This window comes from Ranitomeya imitator, chromosome 2, assembly GCF_032444005.1.
Source record: "Ranitomeya imitator isolate aRanImi1 chromosome 2, aRanImi1.pri, whole genome shotgun sequence".
In the NCBI taxonomy this organism is placed as follows: domain Eukaryota; kingdom Metazoa; phylum Chordata; class Amphibia; order Anura; family Dendrobatidae; genus Ranitomeya; species Ranitomeya imitator.
The window spans coordinates 652,747,309-652,766,407 of NC_091283.1; the positions used below are offsets into that span (position 1 = coordinate 652,747,309).

The 19,099-nt window shown below is 44.9% G+C and overlaps 1 protein-coding gene across 1 annotated transcript in view; it reads left to right on the forward strand.

Moving 5' to 3' along the window:
* Nucleotides 1–19,099, forward strand: part of LOC138666785 (zinc finger protein 84-like) — a 65,985-nt gene that overhangs the window by 6,121 nt on the left and 40,765 nt on the right. Inside the window, exons 3-5 of the mRNA XM_069754959.1 lie at nucleotides 9,791–9,946; nucleotides 10,032–10,153; nucleotides 11,119–11,263. Of these exons, the coding sequence (XP_069611060.1) occupies nucleotides 9,791–9,946; nucleotides 10,032–10,153; nucleotides 11,119–11,263 (423 nt within the window). The remainder of the gene's footprint in view (nucleotides 1–9,790; nucleotides 9,947–10,031; nucleotides 10,154–11,118; nucleotides 11,264–19,099) is intronic.

The following is a 19,099-nucleotide window of genomic DNA, read 5'->3' on the forward strand; positions in this document are numbered from 1 at the left end:
CTCAGCAGAAGCTCCGGCAAAACGGCACGGAGCAAAAAAAGCAGAGAGCTTTCCCAATAAATGAAAAAATCCACTCCCTAATTAAAAGAGAATGGAAAAGACCAGACAAAAAGGTTCTCCTGACCCCTAAAAGGAAGTATCCCTTTGATGACCCGGCATGTTCCCTATGGTGGAAAGCGCCGAAACTAGACGTAGCAATAGCAAAAGCCTCCAAAAAGTTTGCCCTACCCTTCGAAGACATGGGGACATTAAAAGAACCCATGGATAAAAAAGCGGTTCCTGGGAAGCGGCAGGGGGAGGATTGAAGCCAGCGATGGCAGCCACGTGTACTGCCCGAGCCTTAATGGTATGGCTAGATCGTTTAAATTCTCAATTGAAAGGGAGAGCACCCAGAGAAACCATTCAAAAATCAGTTTCTGTAATGAAAGGGGCAGCAGCGTTTTTAGCGGACGCGTTGGTTGACTCGGCCAGGTTGGCAGCCAGATCTGCCTCCTTCTCAAATGCTGCAAGGCGCACCCTATGGCTCAATTGCTGGCCGGGGGATCTGCAAACGTAGTCTAAATTATGCTCCATCCTGTGTGAAGGCGACTTCCTGTTTGGTTCAACTCTGGATGACATCCTAGACAAAGCAGGGGACAAGAGAAAAATCTTTTCCTGGGTTCCCCAGCCAGTCCTATAGACGGCCTTCTCGGAACAGAAGATTTATGCGGCGAAAGCCCCCGAAAGGATATAAGGATGGATGGGAGGATATAAGAAATAAAAACAAAGGATTACTGTCCAATAAACCCCCTAATAACAAAAAAGAAACAATGAAGGTGTTCCCCGGGTCAGAGGAAGATTGGCCTATTTTTTCCGGCCTGGGAAAAAATATCCTGCAGTTCATGGATCCTGGACATAATAAGAGAAGGCCTAAAATTGAAGTTCCATGTCCTTCCAAACAATTCCTTCATAATAATCCCCCAAAAAACAGCAGAAGAACAGTTAGGTTCAAAATGTCTCCTTGAAGTACTGATAGAGAAGGACGTGTTACAATAAGTCCCCTACTAGGAAAGAGGCAAAGGTTTCTACTCCCCTCTCTTTCTCCGGAAGAAACCAGACGGGACATACAGGACAATCATAAATTTTAACATTCAACATTTCAAAATGGAAACAATAAAATCCTGTGTAAAAATGCTTTTCCCATCGTGCTTCATGACTGTATTAAACTTAAGAGATGCGTACTGCCATGTACCCATTCACAGGGACCACCAAAAATTTCTCAGTGTAGCTGTAACGATTCAGGGGGAGGTAAAACATTACAATTCAGAGCGCTCCCCTTCGGCCTGGCCATTGCTCCAAGAGTATTTACCAAAATAATGGAAGTTATGGCCCACATAAGATAATGAAATGTGCTAATAGTTCCATATCTGGACACTCTCTTAGTAATAGTTAAGTAAAAAGGGCAGCACACTGCAGCGCCAAAACATGCAAACTTGAAAACACGAAATTTGAACTGCATTACTGCACTAGAAATATGAAAAATGAGAGCTTTTAGCGCATAAAAATGGCCATATTTATGTGTACCTCGTAGCCACTTTACGGCATCTCTCTTATACGAGGTCCTACGCTTGACCTACCTCACCGAGAATAAACGTCTCCATCTGAATGGGTACATGTGAAACCTCTTCTTGGACTCAAATTCTCTCTTTCTGTGGAGGGGTATTGGACCTACTATAATTAAAACACCTGTGGCTAGGAGGCGGGGAGTGCACGATCAGAAGGCCAAAGAATACATTTCAAAAACTATATACGAGTTGGCGACTCTGGGTTCAGCACCTGTTCACACTCAGTCTATGTTTGGATGTGCAGGTCAGGTTTTTGAAATGTACTCTCTTAGTAATAGGCATCTCCTCACATCACTGCAAACAACAGTTGGACATAATCATGAGGTCTCTAACGAGTCTGGGATGGATGCTTAACTTACCCAAGTACAGAATCGTACCAAGTCAGGTAAATGAGTACTTGGGGATAATCCTAGACTCGAACGAACAAAAATGTTATCTCATACCGGGGAAGATTCAAAATATAATACAGATGGTATCACACATGAGCGACTCCCCTGTCGCTACCCTGAGAAAGGCAATGTCCCTGCTGGGATTAATGACAGCTTGTATCCCGGCAGTCCAGTGGGCACAAAGCCATACCCGGGATCTTCAATGGGAAATATTAGACGCAGGCGCTTCCCTAGGCGGGAATTTAGATCGGCAGTTAAGCATCTCATCAAAATCAGTACACTCCCTGGCATGGTGGGCGGAATCCGTCAATTTGACCAGGGGGTTCCCTGGGTATGGCCAACATCCAAAACTCTAACCACGTACGCAAGCCCTTGGGGGGGGGGGGGTACGCCTAGAAAATCAAATAGCACTGGGCCCTTGGTCACAGGAACAAAAATTGGCCTCCTCAAGCATGAAAGAATTACTAGCAGTAAAATTGGCTCTCATCCACTTCTGGACTCTCTTCGATCCCAACACATAAGGGTGTTTTCGGACAACCAAGTCGTAGTGGCACACCTAAACCACCAGGGGGGCACCAGGTCTCGGGCCTTAATGAAGGTAACAAAATCCATCCTTTATCTGGCAGAGGGCAGTCTAGAGTCATTGACAGCTCTCTACATAAAAGGCACAGAGAACCGAACAGCGGACTTCCTAAGCGGGACACGCCTAAGACAAGGGGAGTGGGAACTAAATCAATCAGTATTCAATCAGATTGTAGAGGTGTGGGGTCGACCAGAATTAGACCTATTCGTGAACAGTCAGAATCTGAAAATAGAAACTTTCTGCTCAATCGATCCCTGGGGGGGCCCAGTAGCTTAAGACGCCTTCACAATACCCTGGGATTACCATCTCACTTATGCTTTCCCACCAGTAGCTCTAATTCCCTTAGCATTGAGGAAAATTTGGGAGGACAATGCAAGGGTTATTGTAATGGAACCTTTCTGGCCACGAAGAATATGGTTCTCGTCGCTGAAGGTGATGTCCATCTCAGACCCTTGGGTCTTGCCGGACACTCCAGATCTTTTGTTCCAGGGCCCAGTGTATCATCCACACATAAAAAAACTTACACATAACAGCTTGGCATTTGAGAGGGAACTCCTAAGCAGTAGGGGTTTCTCTTCAAACTTGATATCCACCCTACTACAAAGTAGGAAACCACTAACTACTAAAGCATATTGGCGAGTGTGGAAAAAGTATCTGGTGCCGACCTAACCAGGGAAGTCCCAATAAACAAAATCTTACAATTTTTACAGAAAGGGTTGGAACAGGGGTTGTCTACAAGCACCTTGAAAGTCCAGGTGGCTGCTCTAGGAGCTTTGTACAACTATGACCTAGCTAAAAATCATTGGATAATAAGATTTATTAGGGCTTCAAGTAGATCCAGGCGTATTCCCCTTCATACTACTCCTTCCCTGGATCTAAACTTAGTACTGAATGCATAAACTAAAGCTCCCTTTGAACCTCTGTCTGAGGTTCCGTTGAAAATCATATCCCTTAAGACCTCCCTTCTATGTTTTCATTTTTTATACGTGGTGTGCATAACTGGAGTGATACTTTTCTTTCTGCTGGTGAAATTTAGTCGTTTTCTCACTCGCTTGCACCCCGTATTTATGGATATATTTTTTCCATTAGGTTTATATTTTGGTAGTGCGCCCTATTTCATTGCTTATCTTCAGAAGGGGGACGCAGTTGCTTCCCTATCGAAGAGACAGACGCTCTCGTAAAAGCCGTCAGGACAACAATGGGTCTGGTAGATGAACGCCCTAAAAAAATGGCGCAGGATATAATGTTCAGTGGTCTGGAACAAAAGAAAAGAAGAGCATTCCCAATAAATGAAAAAATTCACTCTCTAATCAAGAGAGAATGGAAGAAACCGGACAAAAAAGTTCTCTTAACTCCCAAGAGAAAATACCCTTTCGATGACCCAGCCTGCTCATCTTGGAGTAAGGTGCCAAAATTGGATGTGGCCATAGCAAAGGCCTCTAAAAAATTCACCCTGCCCTTCGAGGACATGAGTACCTTAAAAGACCCAATGGACAAAAAAGCCGAGACTTTCTTGAAAAGCTCCTGGGAAGCGGCAGGGTGTGGACTAAAACCGGCCAGTGCGGCCACTTGTACGGCCCGCACCTTAATGGTATGGCTCGAGCACTTAGATTCCCAATTAAAGGAAAAAGTCTCAAGAGAGACAATTCAAAAGTCAGTGTCTGTGATGAAAGGTGCGGCAGCCTTTTTGGCTGACGCATCGGTAGATTCGGCTAGATTAGCGGCTAGGTCAGCCTCCTTCGCAAACGCCGCGAGACGTGCCCTGTGGCTAAAATGCTGGCCAGGGGATTTGCAAACCAAAACCAAACTATGCTCAATACCATGTGAAGGCGAATTTTTATTTGGGCCGACATTAGACGATATCCTTGACAAAGCCGGAGATAAGAAAAAATCTTTTCCCGGGTTCCCCAATCAGTCTTACAGGCGTCCCTTTTGGGAACAGAAAGTTCATGCGGAGGAGACCCCCAAAAGGGAACAAAGATGGATGGGAAGACAAAAGGAATAAGAACAGAGGCTTTATGTTCATGGTAACACCTCAGAGACAATCACACGAACAGTCAGCTCTACAGGAAGAAATTTTGAACTTAATTCAGAAGGGAGTGCTACAAGAAGTCCCCTACCAGAAAAAAGGCATGGGCTTCTACTCTCCCCTCTTCCTTCGCAGGAAACCGGACGGATCGTACAGGGCGATCATAAATCTCAAAAGACTAAACAGTTTCCTCGAGATTCAACATTTCAAAATATAGACAATAAAATCTTGCGTAAAAATGCTCTTTCCCTTGTGTTTCATGACTGTTCTAGATTTACGAGATGCATATTACCATGTGCCTATTAACAGGGACCATCAAAAATATCTCAGACTGGCAGTGAATATCCAGGGGGAAGTGAAACACTACCAATTCAGGGCTCTACCCTTCGGGTTAGCCATCGCACCACGGGTGTTCACGAAAATAATGTCAGAAGTAATGGCCCACATACGGGAACAGAATGTCCTAATAGTTCCCTATCTGGACAATCTCCTGGTGGTAGGGACCTCATCTCAACATTGCAAACAACAGTTGGATTTGGTCATGGCTTCACTGTCGAGTCTAGGTTGGCTACTAAACATACCCAAATCCAGAATAGTGCCAACCCAGGTACAGGAGTACTTAGGGATAGTCCTAGACTTGATCATGCAGAAATGTATATCTTCCTCAGGAGAAGATCCAAAAAATGACACAGGCAGTGTTACAGATGTTTCCAGTCACTACTCTAAGAAAAGTGATGTCCTTGCTGGGATCCATAACAGCCTGTATCCCGGCCGTGCAGTGGGCACAATGTCATACCCGGGACCTGCAATGGGAAACTTTAGATTCAAGCATATCTCTGCGCGGAAATTTAGACGGGCAATTAAGTATCTCGTCAAGCATGATACACTCTCTAGTATGGTGGGCAGACCCAGTGAATTTAACCAAGGGGGTTCCTTGGGCACTACCGACGGAAAAAATCCTAACGACGGATGCAAGCCCCTGGGGGTGGGGAGCACACGTAGACAATCAAGTGGCACAGGGGAATTGGAGCAAAAATCAAGAGCTAGTCTCTTCAAACATGAAAGAACTGTTAGCGGTAAAATTGGCCCTAACGCACTTTCTAAAACTCATTTACTCCCATCACGTAAAAATCTTTTCGGACAACCAGGTAGTGGTTGCATACCTAAACCACCAAGGGGGCACCAGGTCTTGAGCATTAATGGAGGTAACCCAATCCATCTTCCACATAGCAGAACACAATCTGAAGTCCTTGACAGCTCTCCACATAAAAGGCTCAGAAAACCAAACTGCAGATTTCTTGAGCAGGACATGCTTTTAAAACAGGGGGAGTGGGAGCTAAAACAATCGATATTCAACCAGATCGTAAAACTTTGGGGGCAGCCAGAAATAGACCTGTTTGCGAACAGTCAAAACCAGAAAGTAAAAACATTCTGCTCAATCGATCCCCGGGGGGCCCAGTAGCTCTAGACGCCTTTACAATTCCCTGGAACTATCGTCTCGCCTACGCATTCCCTCCGATATCCCTCATTCCTTTAGTGCTGAGGAAAATTCGGGAGGACGGAGCAACAGTGATAGTAATAGCTCCATTCTGGCCCCGCAGAATATGGTTTTCTTGGCTAAGAAAAATATCCATATCAAACCCTTGGGTTCTACCAGACACTCCGAAACTTTTATCCCAGGGACCGGTGTTTCACCCCAATGTAAAGAATCTACACATGACAGCTTGGCTTTTGAAAGGAAGCTACTAAGTGATAAAGGCTTCTCCCCCAATTTAGTATCCACTATATTACAGAGTAGGAAACTCGTAACCATCAAAATATATGGGAAAGTGTGGAAAAAATTTATGTCAGTATCTGGCGCAGACCCATCCGGGGAAACCCCAATAGAGAAAATCCTTGAGTTCCTACAGAAGGGACTGGAAAAAGGTCTAGCTACAAGCACCCTAAAGGTTCAGGTAGCAGCCTTGGGAGCTTTGTACAACCATGATCTAGCCAGAAATCGCTGGATCATGAGATTCATTAGAGCCTCAAGTAGGTCCAGGCCTATTCCTCTCCATACTACTCCTCCATGGGATCTAAACCTTGTTCTAAATGCTCTAACCAAACCTCCCTTTGAGCCCCTGGCAGACGCTCCTTTAAAAATCTTATCTCTAAAAACCAGGCTCCTGGTGGCCCTAACTCGGCCCGCCGTGTTAGCGATATACAAGCGTTATCTGCATGCCCACCCTTTACTCAGATACTCGAAGACAGAGTCATTCTTAAAACTGACCCGGCTTACCTCCCTAAAATCGCGTCACAATTTCATAGAACTCAAGAGATCTCTTTGCCCTCCTTTTGTCCCAGCCCCAAAAATGAGGCGGGAAAAACATTGCATACCCTAGACGTAAAAAGGTGTCTGGTCCAATATCTATCAGCCACTAGGGAGTGCAGGAAGGATAGGGCTCTGTTTGTCTGCTTCCAGGGTCCACGGAAGGGACAGAAAGCATCGAAAGCCACGTTAGCGAGATGGATAAGAGATGCCGTCGCCCTATCCTACTCATCCTGTGGGACAACCATCCCGGAGAATATAAAAGCCCATTCAACCAGAGCAGTGGCATCATCCTGGGCGGAGAGAGCTGGCACTTCAATACAACAGATATGTAGAGCTGCCACTTGGTCTTCCCAGTCTACATTTTTCAAAGATTACCGTTTAGACTTGACCTCCTCTGATCTCACCTTTGGGCGAAGGGTTCTAGAGGCAGTGGTCCCTCCCTAAGAGTTACAATCTATGCAAATCTCTCCGTGGTGCCATCATGGGGGAAAGAGAAAACAGTTTACCGATAACAGTTTTTCTCTGATCCCATGATGGCACCCGTATATTCCCTCCCTTTTCACACACAGTTGTGCACATTATAATGTATTAGTCGTTAGCTTTAGTCATGGTGCCTCTGTTAAGTTAAATTGGTTAAGTTTAATTTGTGCAAATATTGAGTTGCAGCTGAAGTTCTGTATAAGGCTCTGTAAACCAACTGATGTGGGAGAGAGGTACGCCCTTTTTCACCTGTAGGTTTCCTGTCCCTGGGGGCGGACCCCTCTGTCCGTGGTGCCATCATGGGATCAGAGAAATACCGTTATCGGTAAGTAACTACGATTTTTTTTTTATGGAAAAAAACAAACAAAACAGTATTGGCACAACTATTGTTAATATACAGTGCAAGCCGTCTTCCAATTATTATTGCTTCACTGATTCTGGAACAGTTTTTCTTTTCCTTCTAAAGTTATGCCCCCCCCTGTGTCACGTCTGTCACGTCGTCGGATACTTACCTGTCCGGCCGGTGCGCTCCCGACGGTGTCCCTCGCTGTCTATCACCTGAGTTCTCAGGCTCGTGAAGCTTCTGTGGCCCCTCCCGCCGCTAGGGTTTCTGGGAGGTTTTGACCCAGTGGCTCCTCCCCAACATGTCGGCGCCCATCGGGTATTTCTATCTTTCGTCTACTCAGGTAAGGCGCCTAAGTATCTATTGTGCTCACGCTAGCAATCTTGCTGGTGCCTTCCCTGGTACCTAGGCTCCCTCTTTCTATTTACTCCGCTTAGTGACAGCCTTGTCTTTTTCTGTTTCTCAGCCCTGTGTCTCTGCCGTTTCTGCCAGCCCTGTGTCTCTGCCTTTCCACAAAACCAGTGTCTCTGCCGTCCCTACCCACCCAGTGTCTCTGCCGTCCCTGCCAGCCCAGTGTCTCTGCCATTCTTGCCACCCCTGTGTCTTCGTCCATACTCCGTCTTCTTCTCTTCCTTGTTTAGCCCTTAGTCGCCCCTTTGGCTCTGGCAGTTGTGGTTTTCATCTTCCTTTGGGCTGTTCCAAACACTCCCTGTATAGGGGGTGGATCCATCTGGTCCGCTCGTCCTCGGGGGCTCTGAAGCCAGAGGGTCCACTTTTCGGGTTTTTTCCTCCTGAACCCTGATACCCTGTAATAAAGTGCACGTTTCCCTTCATCCAACTGGGCTTATATTACAGACTTTCTCTGTGGGCACAGACATTTTTTGATTGACCAGGGAAGAAAAGGCAAACGCCCACAGAGAAGTTCTGTGGTAAACACCCAGTTGGTTAACGGGAATATTTCCATTGTTATTTCCTGGGCGTATAGCTTGGAACAGAGGGGAAAAGAAAAACTGTTCCAGAATCAGTAGAACAGCACGAATGGGAGAAGGTACTCCAGTTTAGATGACAAAATCCAGTCACAGGTCCTCTATAACAGTAATCATTGGGTTTTTTTCTTCAGTAATACAAGTATAAGGTATTGTTACACAAGTTACCGTACCTATTTATTCTTTTATCAGACTCCTGTCCTCTCTCCCCAAGCCCTGATCATTCAATCTGAATTCACTGGTTAGTTCCATCAACATTTAAAACAGATTTTCAGGTTAAAGGGGGTTGTCCGTCCTTAGGCTAAAAGTCTGCAGTCATTCTACGGGAGTGCAGACTTGTGAATCCTCACATCGCCTGCATTGCCCGCTGAGAGGATTCGCCGGTGCTGGGAGTTGGTGGTCATGTGACTGTGAAAATGTGATTTGCATACTTTTGGCCACATTCCGACTAGACGTGTCTGGCTTCGCTCCATATAGTTGCACTGAGTGAGGTCACACACGTTTAGTGGTCATGTGACCGCATGTATGCAGATCACATACTTGTGGTCGCGTGCCTACGGCTCCCAGCAGCAGAGAACCCTCACAGCATGGCGTATGAGGATTCACAAGTCTGCACTCACATAGTTACTGTATACCTGTAGCCTAAGGATGGACAACCCCTTGAATAAAAGATTAGGTGTCAGTTACATCCAATAGTTGACTGTGGAGTGGTGAGGCACAAAGGCGCAGCTGGTAGTTCTACAGTAGTATCAATACTCCTCATAATGAACGACTGCATAATTTTCTCCACGCTGGTCCTGCATTGGTCCTGGTTTGATTGAAAGGGTCTCCTCTTTTCTGTGCTTTGTATGAGGGACAGTTATTCTCCACGCACTCTGGAGGGAAGTTCAGGAACGCTGAGCATTAGGTATGGAAAATACTTTGTGGTAAAATTGCAGCATACAGTGGATTCTGAAAGACCCGGGCAAAATGAAAACACTTGCACTCTAAGAGTGTTAGAATTTTGAATTGCATTCTCACAGGAGTTGGTGACTCGTTATGGTTTATTTTCTTTTTGATTTCCAGCAATATGGACCAGTGAAGAAGTCCAGTAAAATGTTGACACCTATTTGGGAATCACAAGGTTCAGAGGGATTGAGGAAAAGTCAGACACAAGAAAAAAGTGAATGGCAGAAGATTCTAGAACTTGCTAACAAGATTATGGGACTGCTGAGTGGAGAGGTGAGCGTCACTGGGAATGTTGGGTCATTACACAGTAGCACCAAGGGTAGTGCATGGATAATGATGTTATCGTTCTCTGTCTCAGGTTCCTGTAAGGTGTCAGGATGTCACGGTCTATTTCTCTGTAGAGGAGTGGGAGTATTTAGAAGGACACAAGGATCAGTACAAGGACGTCATGATGGAGAAGCACCAACACCTTAGTTCATCAGGAAAGAGGAGATTTTCCTTTATTGTAAACAATAGCGCTGATTCGATGATTTCCTAGATATAAAGGTTTAAGCTGGCCTTGAATATTAGCCCCTTAACGCCATGTGATGTATATATCAGTCACCGCTATGTCCATCATGCTGATCACACGGTACTGTGCAATCAGTTGCAGGTTACGTGTCTGTCAAGCACCAGCAGGATTGTGTAATACACCACTAAAGTAGTGTTGTGTATTAATAGTGTGATCATAAGATTGCATGTTCAAGCCCCCTTGGGGAACTAAGAAATATTTTAAAATAAAAATGGGAAATTTTTTTTTAACATGTTAAAAAAAAAAAAAAGTAAAGCTATCCTCCTCAAAATCCCAGTTTTCCAAATAAAAATAGGTTTAATCAGTAAAAAAATATAACTGCAGCTTAAAAGTCACAAATATGGTATTACTACATCTGTAACAACATTCATTATAACACTATGTTATTATTTATCCTGCACATTGCATGCCACAAAATTTTTTAATAGAAAATACACCAGAATTAACAATTTTGTTCATCCTACGTCACAAAAAAAGTGACATAGAAATCCCAAAATGGTAACAATAAGTTCTACAGTTTGTTGCGAAACAAAACATAAAGCCTTCCATGACTTTCTGAGGAAAAATAATTATGGGTCTCTGTGCTTAACGTGATTTTCATGGACTTATAGATTTATATTGACCTTTGTCATCCACGATAACGGGAAGAAAAGGACAAGTCTCTGTGTATTTTGCATAGACACATGGTCCTTGTAAAAACACGGACATGTGAATAGCACCATAAATTATAATAGTTACATGTTTTGTTTTTTCCACGTACGTGCAACATAGAAATCTGAATGAGGCCTAAGGCCAACATTTGGGCACTCATATAGACACAAGAATGCATATGAACGTCACACATTAACAATAATGTGTAACTTTAATTTCTCTTAGATGGATCCAGTTATACTAATTTCCCAGAAAAGTGCCTGAGTCCTCCATATTTCCAGGTTCACCAACGGCAAAAATCTAACGACCATCAGGATCATCAGGTAGATCGAACTAGGGCCTCGCAGAATACCAGAACATCAGATCAGGTACAGTGGAGAAACAAAGTATTTAGTAAGCCACCAATTGTACAAATTCTCCCACCAATTGTACAAATTCTCCCACTTAAAAAGATGAGAGAGACCTATAATTGACACCATAGGTAGACCACAATTATGAGAGTCAAAATGAGAAAACAAATTCCGAAAATCCCCCTGCCTGATTTGGCAAGATTTATTTAGCAAATTATGGTGGAAAATAAGTATTTGGTCATTAACAAAAGTTCATCTCAATATTTTGTTATATATCCTTTGTTGGCAATGACAGAGGTCAAACATTTTCTGTAAGTCTTCACAAGGTTGGCACACACTGTTGGTGGTATGTTGGCCAATTCCTCCATGCATATCTGATTCTCTAGAGCAGTGATGTTTTGGGCCTGTCGCTGGGCAACACGGACTTTCAACTCCCTCCAAAGGTTTTCTATGGGGTTGAGATCTGGAAACTGGCTAGGCCATACCAGCACCTTCATATGCTTCTTATGAAGCCACTCCTTCATTGTCTTGGCAGTGTGCTTGGGATCATTATCATGATGAAAGACCCAGCCACATTTCATTGTCAATGCCCTTGCTGATGAAAGGAGGTTTGCACTCAAAATCTCATGATACGTGGCCCCATTCATTCTTTCATATACATGGAAACAGCCCCAAAGCATGATGTTGCCATCCCCATGTTTCACAGTAGGTATGGTGTTCTTTGGATGCAACTCGGCATTCTGTCTCCTCCAAACACGACAAGTTTTCTTTCTGTCAAACCGTTCTGCTTTTGGTTTCCCTTCTGGATAATCCAAATGCTCTCTAGCAAACTTCAGACGGGCCCAGACATGTACTGGCTTAAGCGGGGGACACGTCTGGCAACGCAGGATCTGATTCCTGACGGCGTAGTGTGTTACTGATGATAGCCTTTGTTACTGTGGTCTCAGCTCTACGCAGGTCATTCACTAGGTCCCCCCGTGTGGTTCTGGGATTTTTGCTCACCGTTCTTGTGATTATTTTGAACCCCACGGGGTGAGATCTTGCGTGGAACCCCAAATCGAGGGAGAGTATCAGTGGTCTTGTATGTCTTCCATTTTCTTATTATTGCTCCCACAGTTGATTTCATCACACCAAGCTGCTTGCCTATTGCAGATTCAGTCTTTCCAGCCTGGTTCAGGGCTACGATTTTGTTTCTGGTGTCCTTCAACAGCTCTTTGGTCTTCACATAGTGGAGTTTGGAGTGTGACTGTTTAAAGGGACAATGTCACCTGAATTTGGAGGGAACAATCTTCAGCCATGGAGGCGGGGTTTTTGGGTGTTTGATTCACCCTTTCCTTACCCGCTGGCTGCATGCTGGCTGCAATATTGGATTGAAGTTCATTCTCTGTCCTCCATAGGACACGCCTGTGCAAGGCAAGATTGCCTTGTGCAGGCATGTACTACGGAGGACAGAGAATGAACTTCTTTTTTTTTTTTTATCAGATAAATTTTTATTGAACATAATAAATGTTATCTATTCATACAACAAAGTGCATTTGTGTTTTTCATTTTAACAAGAAAATATACCCCTTCTCCCCCCTCCCTCCTTCAGATAACCAACCCCAACTTTCCCCCCTCCTCCCCAAGAAGATCATTTTTATTACAGACAAATTGTATTATTAACATTATTTACCACAACCTCTTAATCATTCCCATTTAGCCATGGCTGCCATAGCTTTTGAAAAAACCCCATCCTATTCCTCTTGGTATAAATGCTTTTTTCGAGCTGGACAATATGATTCACCTGTGCGGTAAATTCTCGTCTGGTTGGAGGTTCCTCCCTAATCCAGTATCTCGCAATCACTTTCCTTGCAACGAAGAGCAATCTAGCTATTGCCATTTTGGCAGTTTCATCGGCCGACAACTCCTCCACATACCCAAGTATACAAACCACTGGATCCCTGGGAATCGCACATCCATAAAGCACTCCAATTTGGTTCAACACTGCTACCCAATATGAAAAGAGCCTGGGGCACACCCACAACATGTGGAGCATACCCGCCTCAGTCTGAGTGCACCTAGGGCACTCAGAATCCAATCTCACTCCGGCTTTGAACAACAAGTCAGGTGTCCTATAGGCCCTATTAACCACATACAATTGCGAGAGTCTCCCAGGCTCACTCATTGACAATTTAGGTATGTATTCCAGAATAGACCCCCATTTGTCATCGTCTATTTCCCCCAGTTCGGCCTCCCATTTTCCTCTAGCTTTAATCGGGTAATCCTCCAAGAATGTGTGTAGTAAATCCCCATATACTTCCGATATAGCCCCCTTTGTTCCATTGTTATTTAGAATACAGTCTAACATGAGATCTTTCTGAACCACTATGGGCCCCCTCTTCCTCTGTGCCTGAAAAGCGTGCTGAACTCTCCTATATTGATACCATTTTAATCCCGGAAACTGAAATTCCTGCCGAAGCGCATCATAAGATCTAAGACTCCCATTGTGAATCAGTTGTCCTAACAGCCTAATGCCCTTTTCTCTCCATTCTCCCATTCCTTCCATATGGTTAAATTCTTGAAGAGATGAGTTATCCCAGATAGGTGAAAATTCCGTGAAGCCCCCAATTCCCCTAATACGCTTCAGCATCTGCCATACTCTATGAATTAAATTCATGGTGGGAAAGCCATTCCCCAATTTCCTAAATAGTCCTGATTCCAGACCCAAACTCAAGGGCCATACCCCGCTAATATGCACCAGACTACTGTGACCCATTTCTTCCACTAACCCTTTCCCCCATCCCCTAAGATGTTGGCTCTGTGCAGCCAGAAAGTATAACCATGGGTTGGGTAACGCAAGCCCCCCCTCATCTTTGGGTCTCTGCAAAGTCTCCTGCCTAATCCTCGGGCTCTTCTTTCCCCACACCAACTCTCCAAATATCGATTTCAGCTTACGGAATGTTCTCATCGGGATCCATACCGGAGAATTATGTAGGACATACAGGATCTGAGGCATCGCCACCATCTTAAGGAGATTTACTCTTCCTACCACTGACAAATTTAGCTTACTCCAAGCTGAGATCTTAGTGCGTATCTTAGTTACTAAAGGCTCGAGATTAAGTTCCTCAAATCTAGTTAAGGGAAGAGCTACCTGAATCCCCAAATATTTAAACTGAGTGACCACCCTTAATTTTGTATCTTCTTCCACCTCCCTTGTACAATCCACTTCTCTATCTATCTGCATAACGCTCGATTTGTCCCAATTAATAACTAGCCCTGAAATTTGCCCAAATCTCTCGATTAATGCTATTACATTTCTTAGTGGTTCCCCAGAGCTCTCAAGGAAAAGCAGTATGTCATCTGCATATAAGGCGATTTTTTCCTCCATCTTCCCATATAAAAACCCTTTCACCATTTGAGACCGTCTGATAGTCGCTGCCAGTGGTTCCACCGCCAAAGCAAACAGCAGCGGGGACAACGGGCACCCCTGCCTTGTACCTCTAAAAAGCTGAAAGCTGTCTGACATCATATTGTTCACCCTGATTTTGGCCACCGGAGAGGAGTATAGGAGTCTCACCCATGACACAAAGACTGGCCCAAACCCACAACGACTCAGCACCGACCACAGGTATTGCCATTCTATACTATCAAAGGCCTTGTGTGCATCGAGGGAAACCACCACTCTCTTGCCAGCGTTATCAGCCGGTATTTGCATATTAAGAAATAGCCTTCTCAAGTTAATGGCAGTTGATTTATTAGGCATAAAGCCTGATTGGTCCGAATGAACCACTTTTTCTATCACCCGGGTCAGCCTGTTCGCCAGGGCCTTAGCCAGAATCTTGACATCTGTCGTTAGGAGTGATATCGGCCTATATGACTCCGGCAATCTTGGGTTCTTGTCTGGTTTGGGGATGACCACAATAATGGCCTCCCTCATGGAATCAGGCAATATACCCCTCTCCAGTGACTCCTCAAAGACCTCCAACAACTGAGCCATCAGCTCCTCAGCAAAGTTGCCGTATATTTCGACAGGAATGCCGTCCGCCCCCGGCGCCTTCCCTCCCGCCATGGACCTCAAGGCCCCCTCCAATTCCTCCACCGTAAACGGCCTATCCAACCAGTCTCTATCCTCTGTCTCTATTCTAGGCAAGTCTGCCACCTCTAAGAACCTGTCAATTTCTTCTTCTCCCTTCCTCTAGCTTTAATCGGGTAATCCTCCAAGAATGTGTGTAGTAAATCCCCATATACTTCCGATATAGCCCCCTTTGTTCCATTGTTATTTAGAATACAGTCTAACATGAGATCTTTCTGAACCACTATGGGCCCCCTCTTCCTCTGTGCCTGAAAAGCGTGCTGAACTCTCCTATATTGATACCATTTTAATCCCGGAAACTGAAATTCCTGCCGAAGCGCATCATAAGATCTAAGACTCCCACTGTGAATCAATTGTCCTAATAGCCTAATACCCTTTTCTCTCCATTCTCCCATTCCTTCCATATGGTTAAATTCTTGAAGAGATGAGTTATCCCAGATAGGTGAAAATTCCGTGAAGCCCCCAATTCCCCTAATACGCTTCAGCATCTGCCATACTCTATGAATTAAATTCATGGTGGGAAAGCCATTCCCCAATTTCCTAAATAGTCCTGATTCCAGACCCAAACTCAAGGGCCATACCCCGCTAATATGCACCAGACTACTGTGACCCATTTCTTCCACTAACCCTTTCCCCCATCCCCTAAGATGTTGGCTCTGTGCAGCCAGAAAGTATAACCATGGGTTGGGTAACGCAAGCCCCCCCTCATCTTTGGGTCTCTGCAAAGTCTCCTGCCTAATCCTCGGGCTCTTCTTTCCCCACACCAACTCTCCAAATATCGATTTCAGCTTACGGAATGTTCTCATCGGGATCCATACCGGAGAATTATGTAGGACATACAGGATCTGAGGCATCACCACCATCTTAAGGAGATTTACTCTTCCTACCACTGACAAATTTAGCTTACTCCAAGCTGAGATCTTAGTGCGTATCTTAGTTACTAAAGGCTCGAGATTAAGTTCCTCAAATCTAGTTAAGGGAAGAGCTACCTGAATCCCCAAATATTTAAACTGAGTGACCACCCTTAATTTTGTATCTTCTTCCACCTCCCTTGTACAATCCACTTCTCTATCTATCTGCATAACGCTCGATTTGTCCCAATTAATAACTAGCCCTGAAATTTGCCCAAATCTCTCGATTAATGCTATTACATTTCTTAGTGGTTCCCCAGAGCTCTCAAGGAAAAGCAGTATGTCATCTGCATATAAGGCGATTTTTTCCTCCATCTTCCCATATAAAAACCCTTTCACCATTTGAGACCGTCTGATAGTCGCTGCCAGTGGTTCCACCGCCAAAGCAAACAGCAGCGGGGACAACGGGCACCCCTGCCTTGTACCTCTAAAAAGCTGAAAGCTGTCTGACATCATATTGTTCACCCTGATTTTGGCCACCGGAGAGGAGTATAGGAGTCTCACCCATGACACAAAGACTGGCCCAAACCCACAACGACTCAGCACCGACCACAGGTATTGCCATTCTATACTATCAAAGGCCTTGTGTGCATCGAGGGAAACCACCACTCTCTTGCCAGCATTATCAGCCGGTATTTGCATATTAAGAAATAGCCTTCTCAAGTTAATGGCAGTTGATTTATTAGGCATAAAGCCTGATTGGTCCGAATGAACCACTTTTTCTATCACCCGGGTCAGCCTGTTCGCCAGGGCCTTAGCCAGAATCTTGACATCTGTCGTTAGGAGTGATATCGGCCTATATGACTCCGGCAATCTTGGGTTCTTGTCTGGTTTGGGGATGACCACAATAATGGCCTCCCTCATGGAATCAGGCAATATACCCCTCTCCAGTGACTCCTCAAAGACCTCCAACAACTGAGCCATCAGCTCCTCAGCAAAGTTGCCGTATAGTTCGACAGGAATGCCGTCCGCCCCCGGCGCCTTCCCTCCCGCCATGGACCTCAAGGCCCCCTCCAATTCCTCCACCGTAAACGGCCTATCCAACCAGTCTCTATCCTCTGTCTCTATTCTAGGCAAGTCTGCCACCTCTAAGAACCTGTCAATTTCTTCTTCTCCCTGTTCCAATCGTGATGTATATAGTTTGCTGTAAAAACCCTTAAATCCTTCCATAATTTGGGCCCCCTGTGTAACAATACTGCCATTTTCCAATTCTAGGGCATGTACATGTGCCGATTCCCTTTGCGCCGATGCCACCACCGACAGCAGATGCCCCACTTTCTCTCCCTCCGCATAAAATGCCTCTCTTTGGAAATTCCTTGTCCTTTCTGCTCTACGTAAGTGTAACTTATTCACCTCCTCCTGAGCCTTCTTCATACGTTTTATGGTGTCCTGTGAGCGCAGATCATTCAATGCAGCCTCCGCTACCTTCAATTCTTCCATTATCGCTTTATCAGATTCCCTTGTTCATGTTTTGTGCCTAGATATCTCTCTAAATAATATCCCCCTCAAGAATGCCTTCATGGTATCCCACACCACATATTTCGCTGCACTACCTTTATTAATTAGAAAGAACTCCTCCAGCTCCTCCCCTATCTTTCCCATATCCAGAATTTGCAACCAGAAAGGGTTAATTTTCCACCCCCGCTTAGCTATCTCCCCCTGGCTTTCAATTTTCAGTGTTACCACAAGCGGACTATGGTCCGAGACTACCCTAGCCATATACGCCACCTCCTCCACTAGCCCGTCCATTCCTTCATTGCCCAGGGCCAAATCGATGCGAGACAACGAGCCATGTGTCGCCGAATAGCAGGAAAAGCAGTACGTGTCAGTGTTACGGACTCTCCACAGATCCCTCCATGCTACTTCTTTCAAATAACTACCAAACGCTGTCTCATTCCCTTCCGCCCTCAGCTGTGCGTGTTGACCCTTATCCCAGTGATCGTTAATAATGTTATTGACATCTCCCAATATAAGCAAAGGAACTCCTCCCCATCTACCGGCTATATTAAGAATTTCCTGCAGTTTTTTCCCCGAGTACGGTGGAGGAATATATACCGACACTACACATATCAATTTAGCGAATACTTTACACACTAGGAATACATATTGTCCATCACTGTCTATCGTCACCTCCACCTCCTCAAACGGTACGTTCGTGTGCACCAGAATCGACACCCCTCTAGCATAGTTCGAGAACGTCGCATGGTACGCCCTCCTCACCCATCTTTTATGCAGTATATCCACTTTTTCTTTTACTAAATGGGTTTCCTGAAGGCATATCAGCGAGGGCCTCTGTTTCAAGATATATTGCAAAATCGCCGTACGCTTTGTATTGTTTGATAGACCTCTAATGTTCCAGCTCAAAATTTTAACTTTATCTCCCATCATATTGCCAAACAATGAAAATATTCTTCTCCCATCCTTTGATCTTCTTCCCCCCTCCCCTAAACTGACCCCTCCCCCCCCAAACCTCCCCCCCATCCCTCATTATTACAAATTAACCTAAACCTTACCTCTCCCTCCCTCAATAACCTCCTCCCTCACAAAACTACTCCCTCTCTATATGAGAAAAAGGGGAACGTACTAACACTCCTACCAGTGACTTAGAAGCCGACACTCACCCACAATAAATTTCCCACTATCCAACAGTCGTTCCCCTCCCCCCGCCCATCTGAAACATAATGTAAAAACAGTTGCGCCGCCGAACACAACCAAAGCGCACTAGTCCTTCAAAACAAGTTACTCCAGTATTCTGTCACAGTGAACCCGTAGCTCAGTTAATTCTGTCAGATGAACACTTTAGACAGAAAATCACTCCTGATCCTCCTCAGCGGTTCCCTTCCGCTTCAATACGCTTCGCGTTCAGATCCA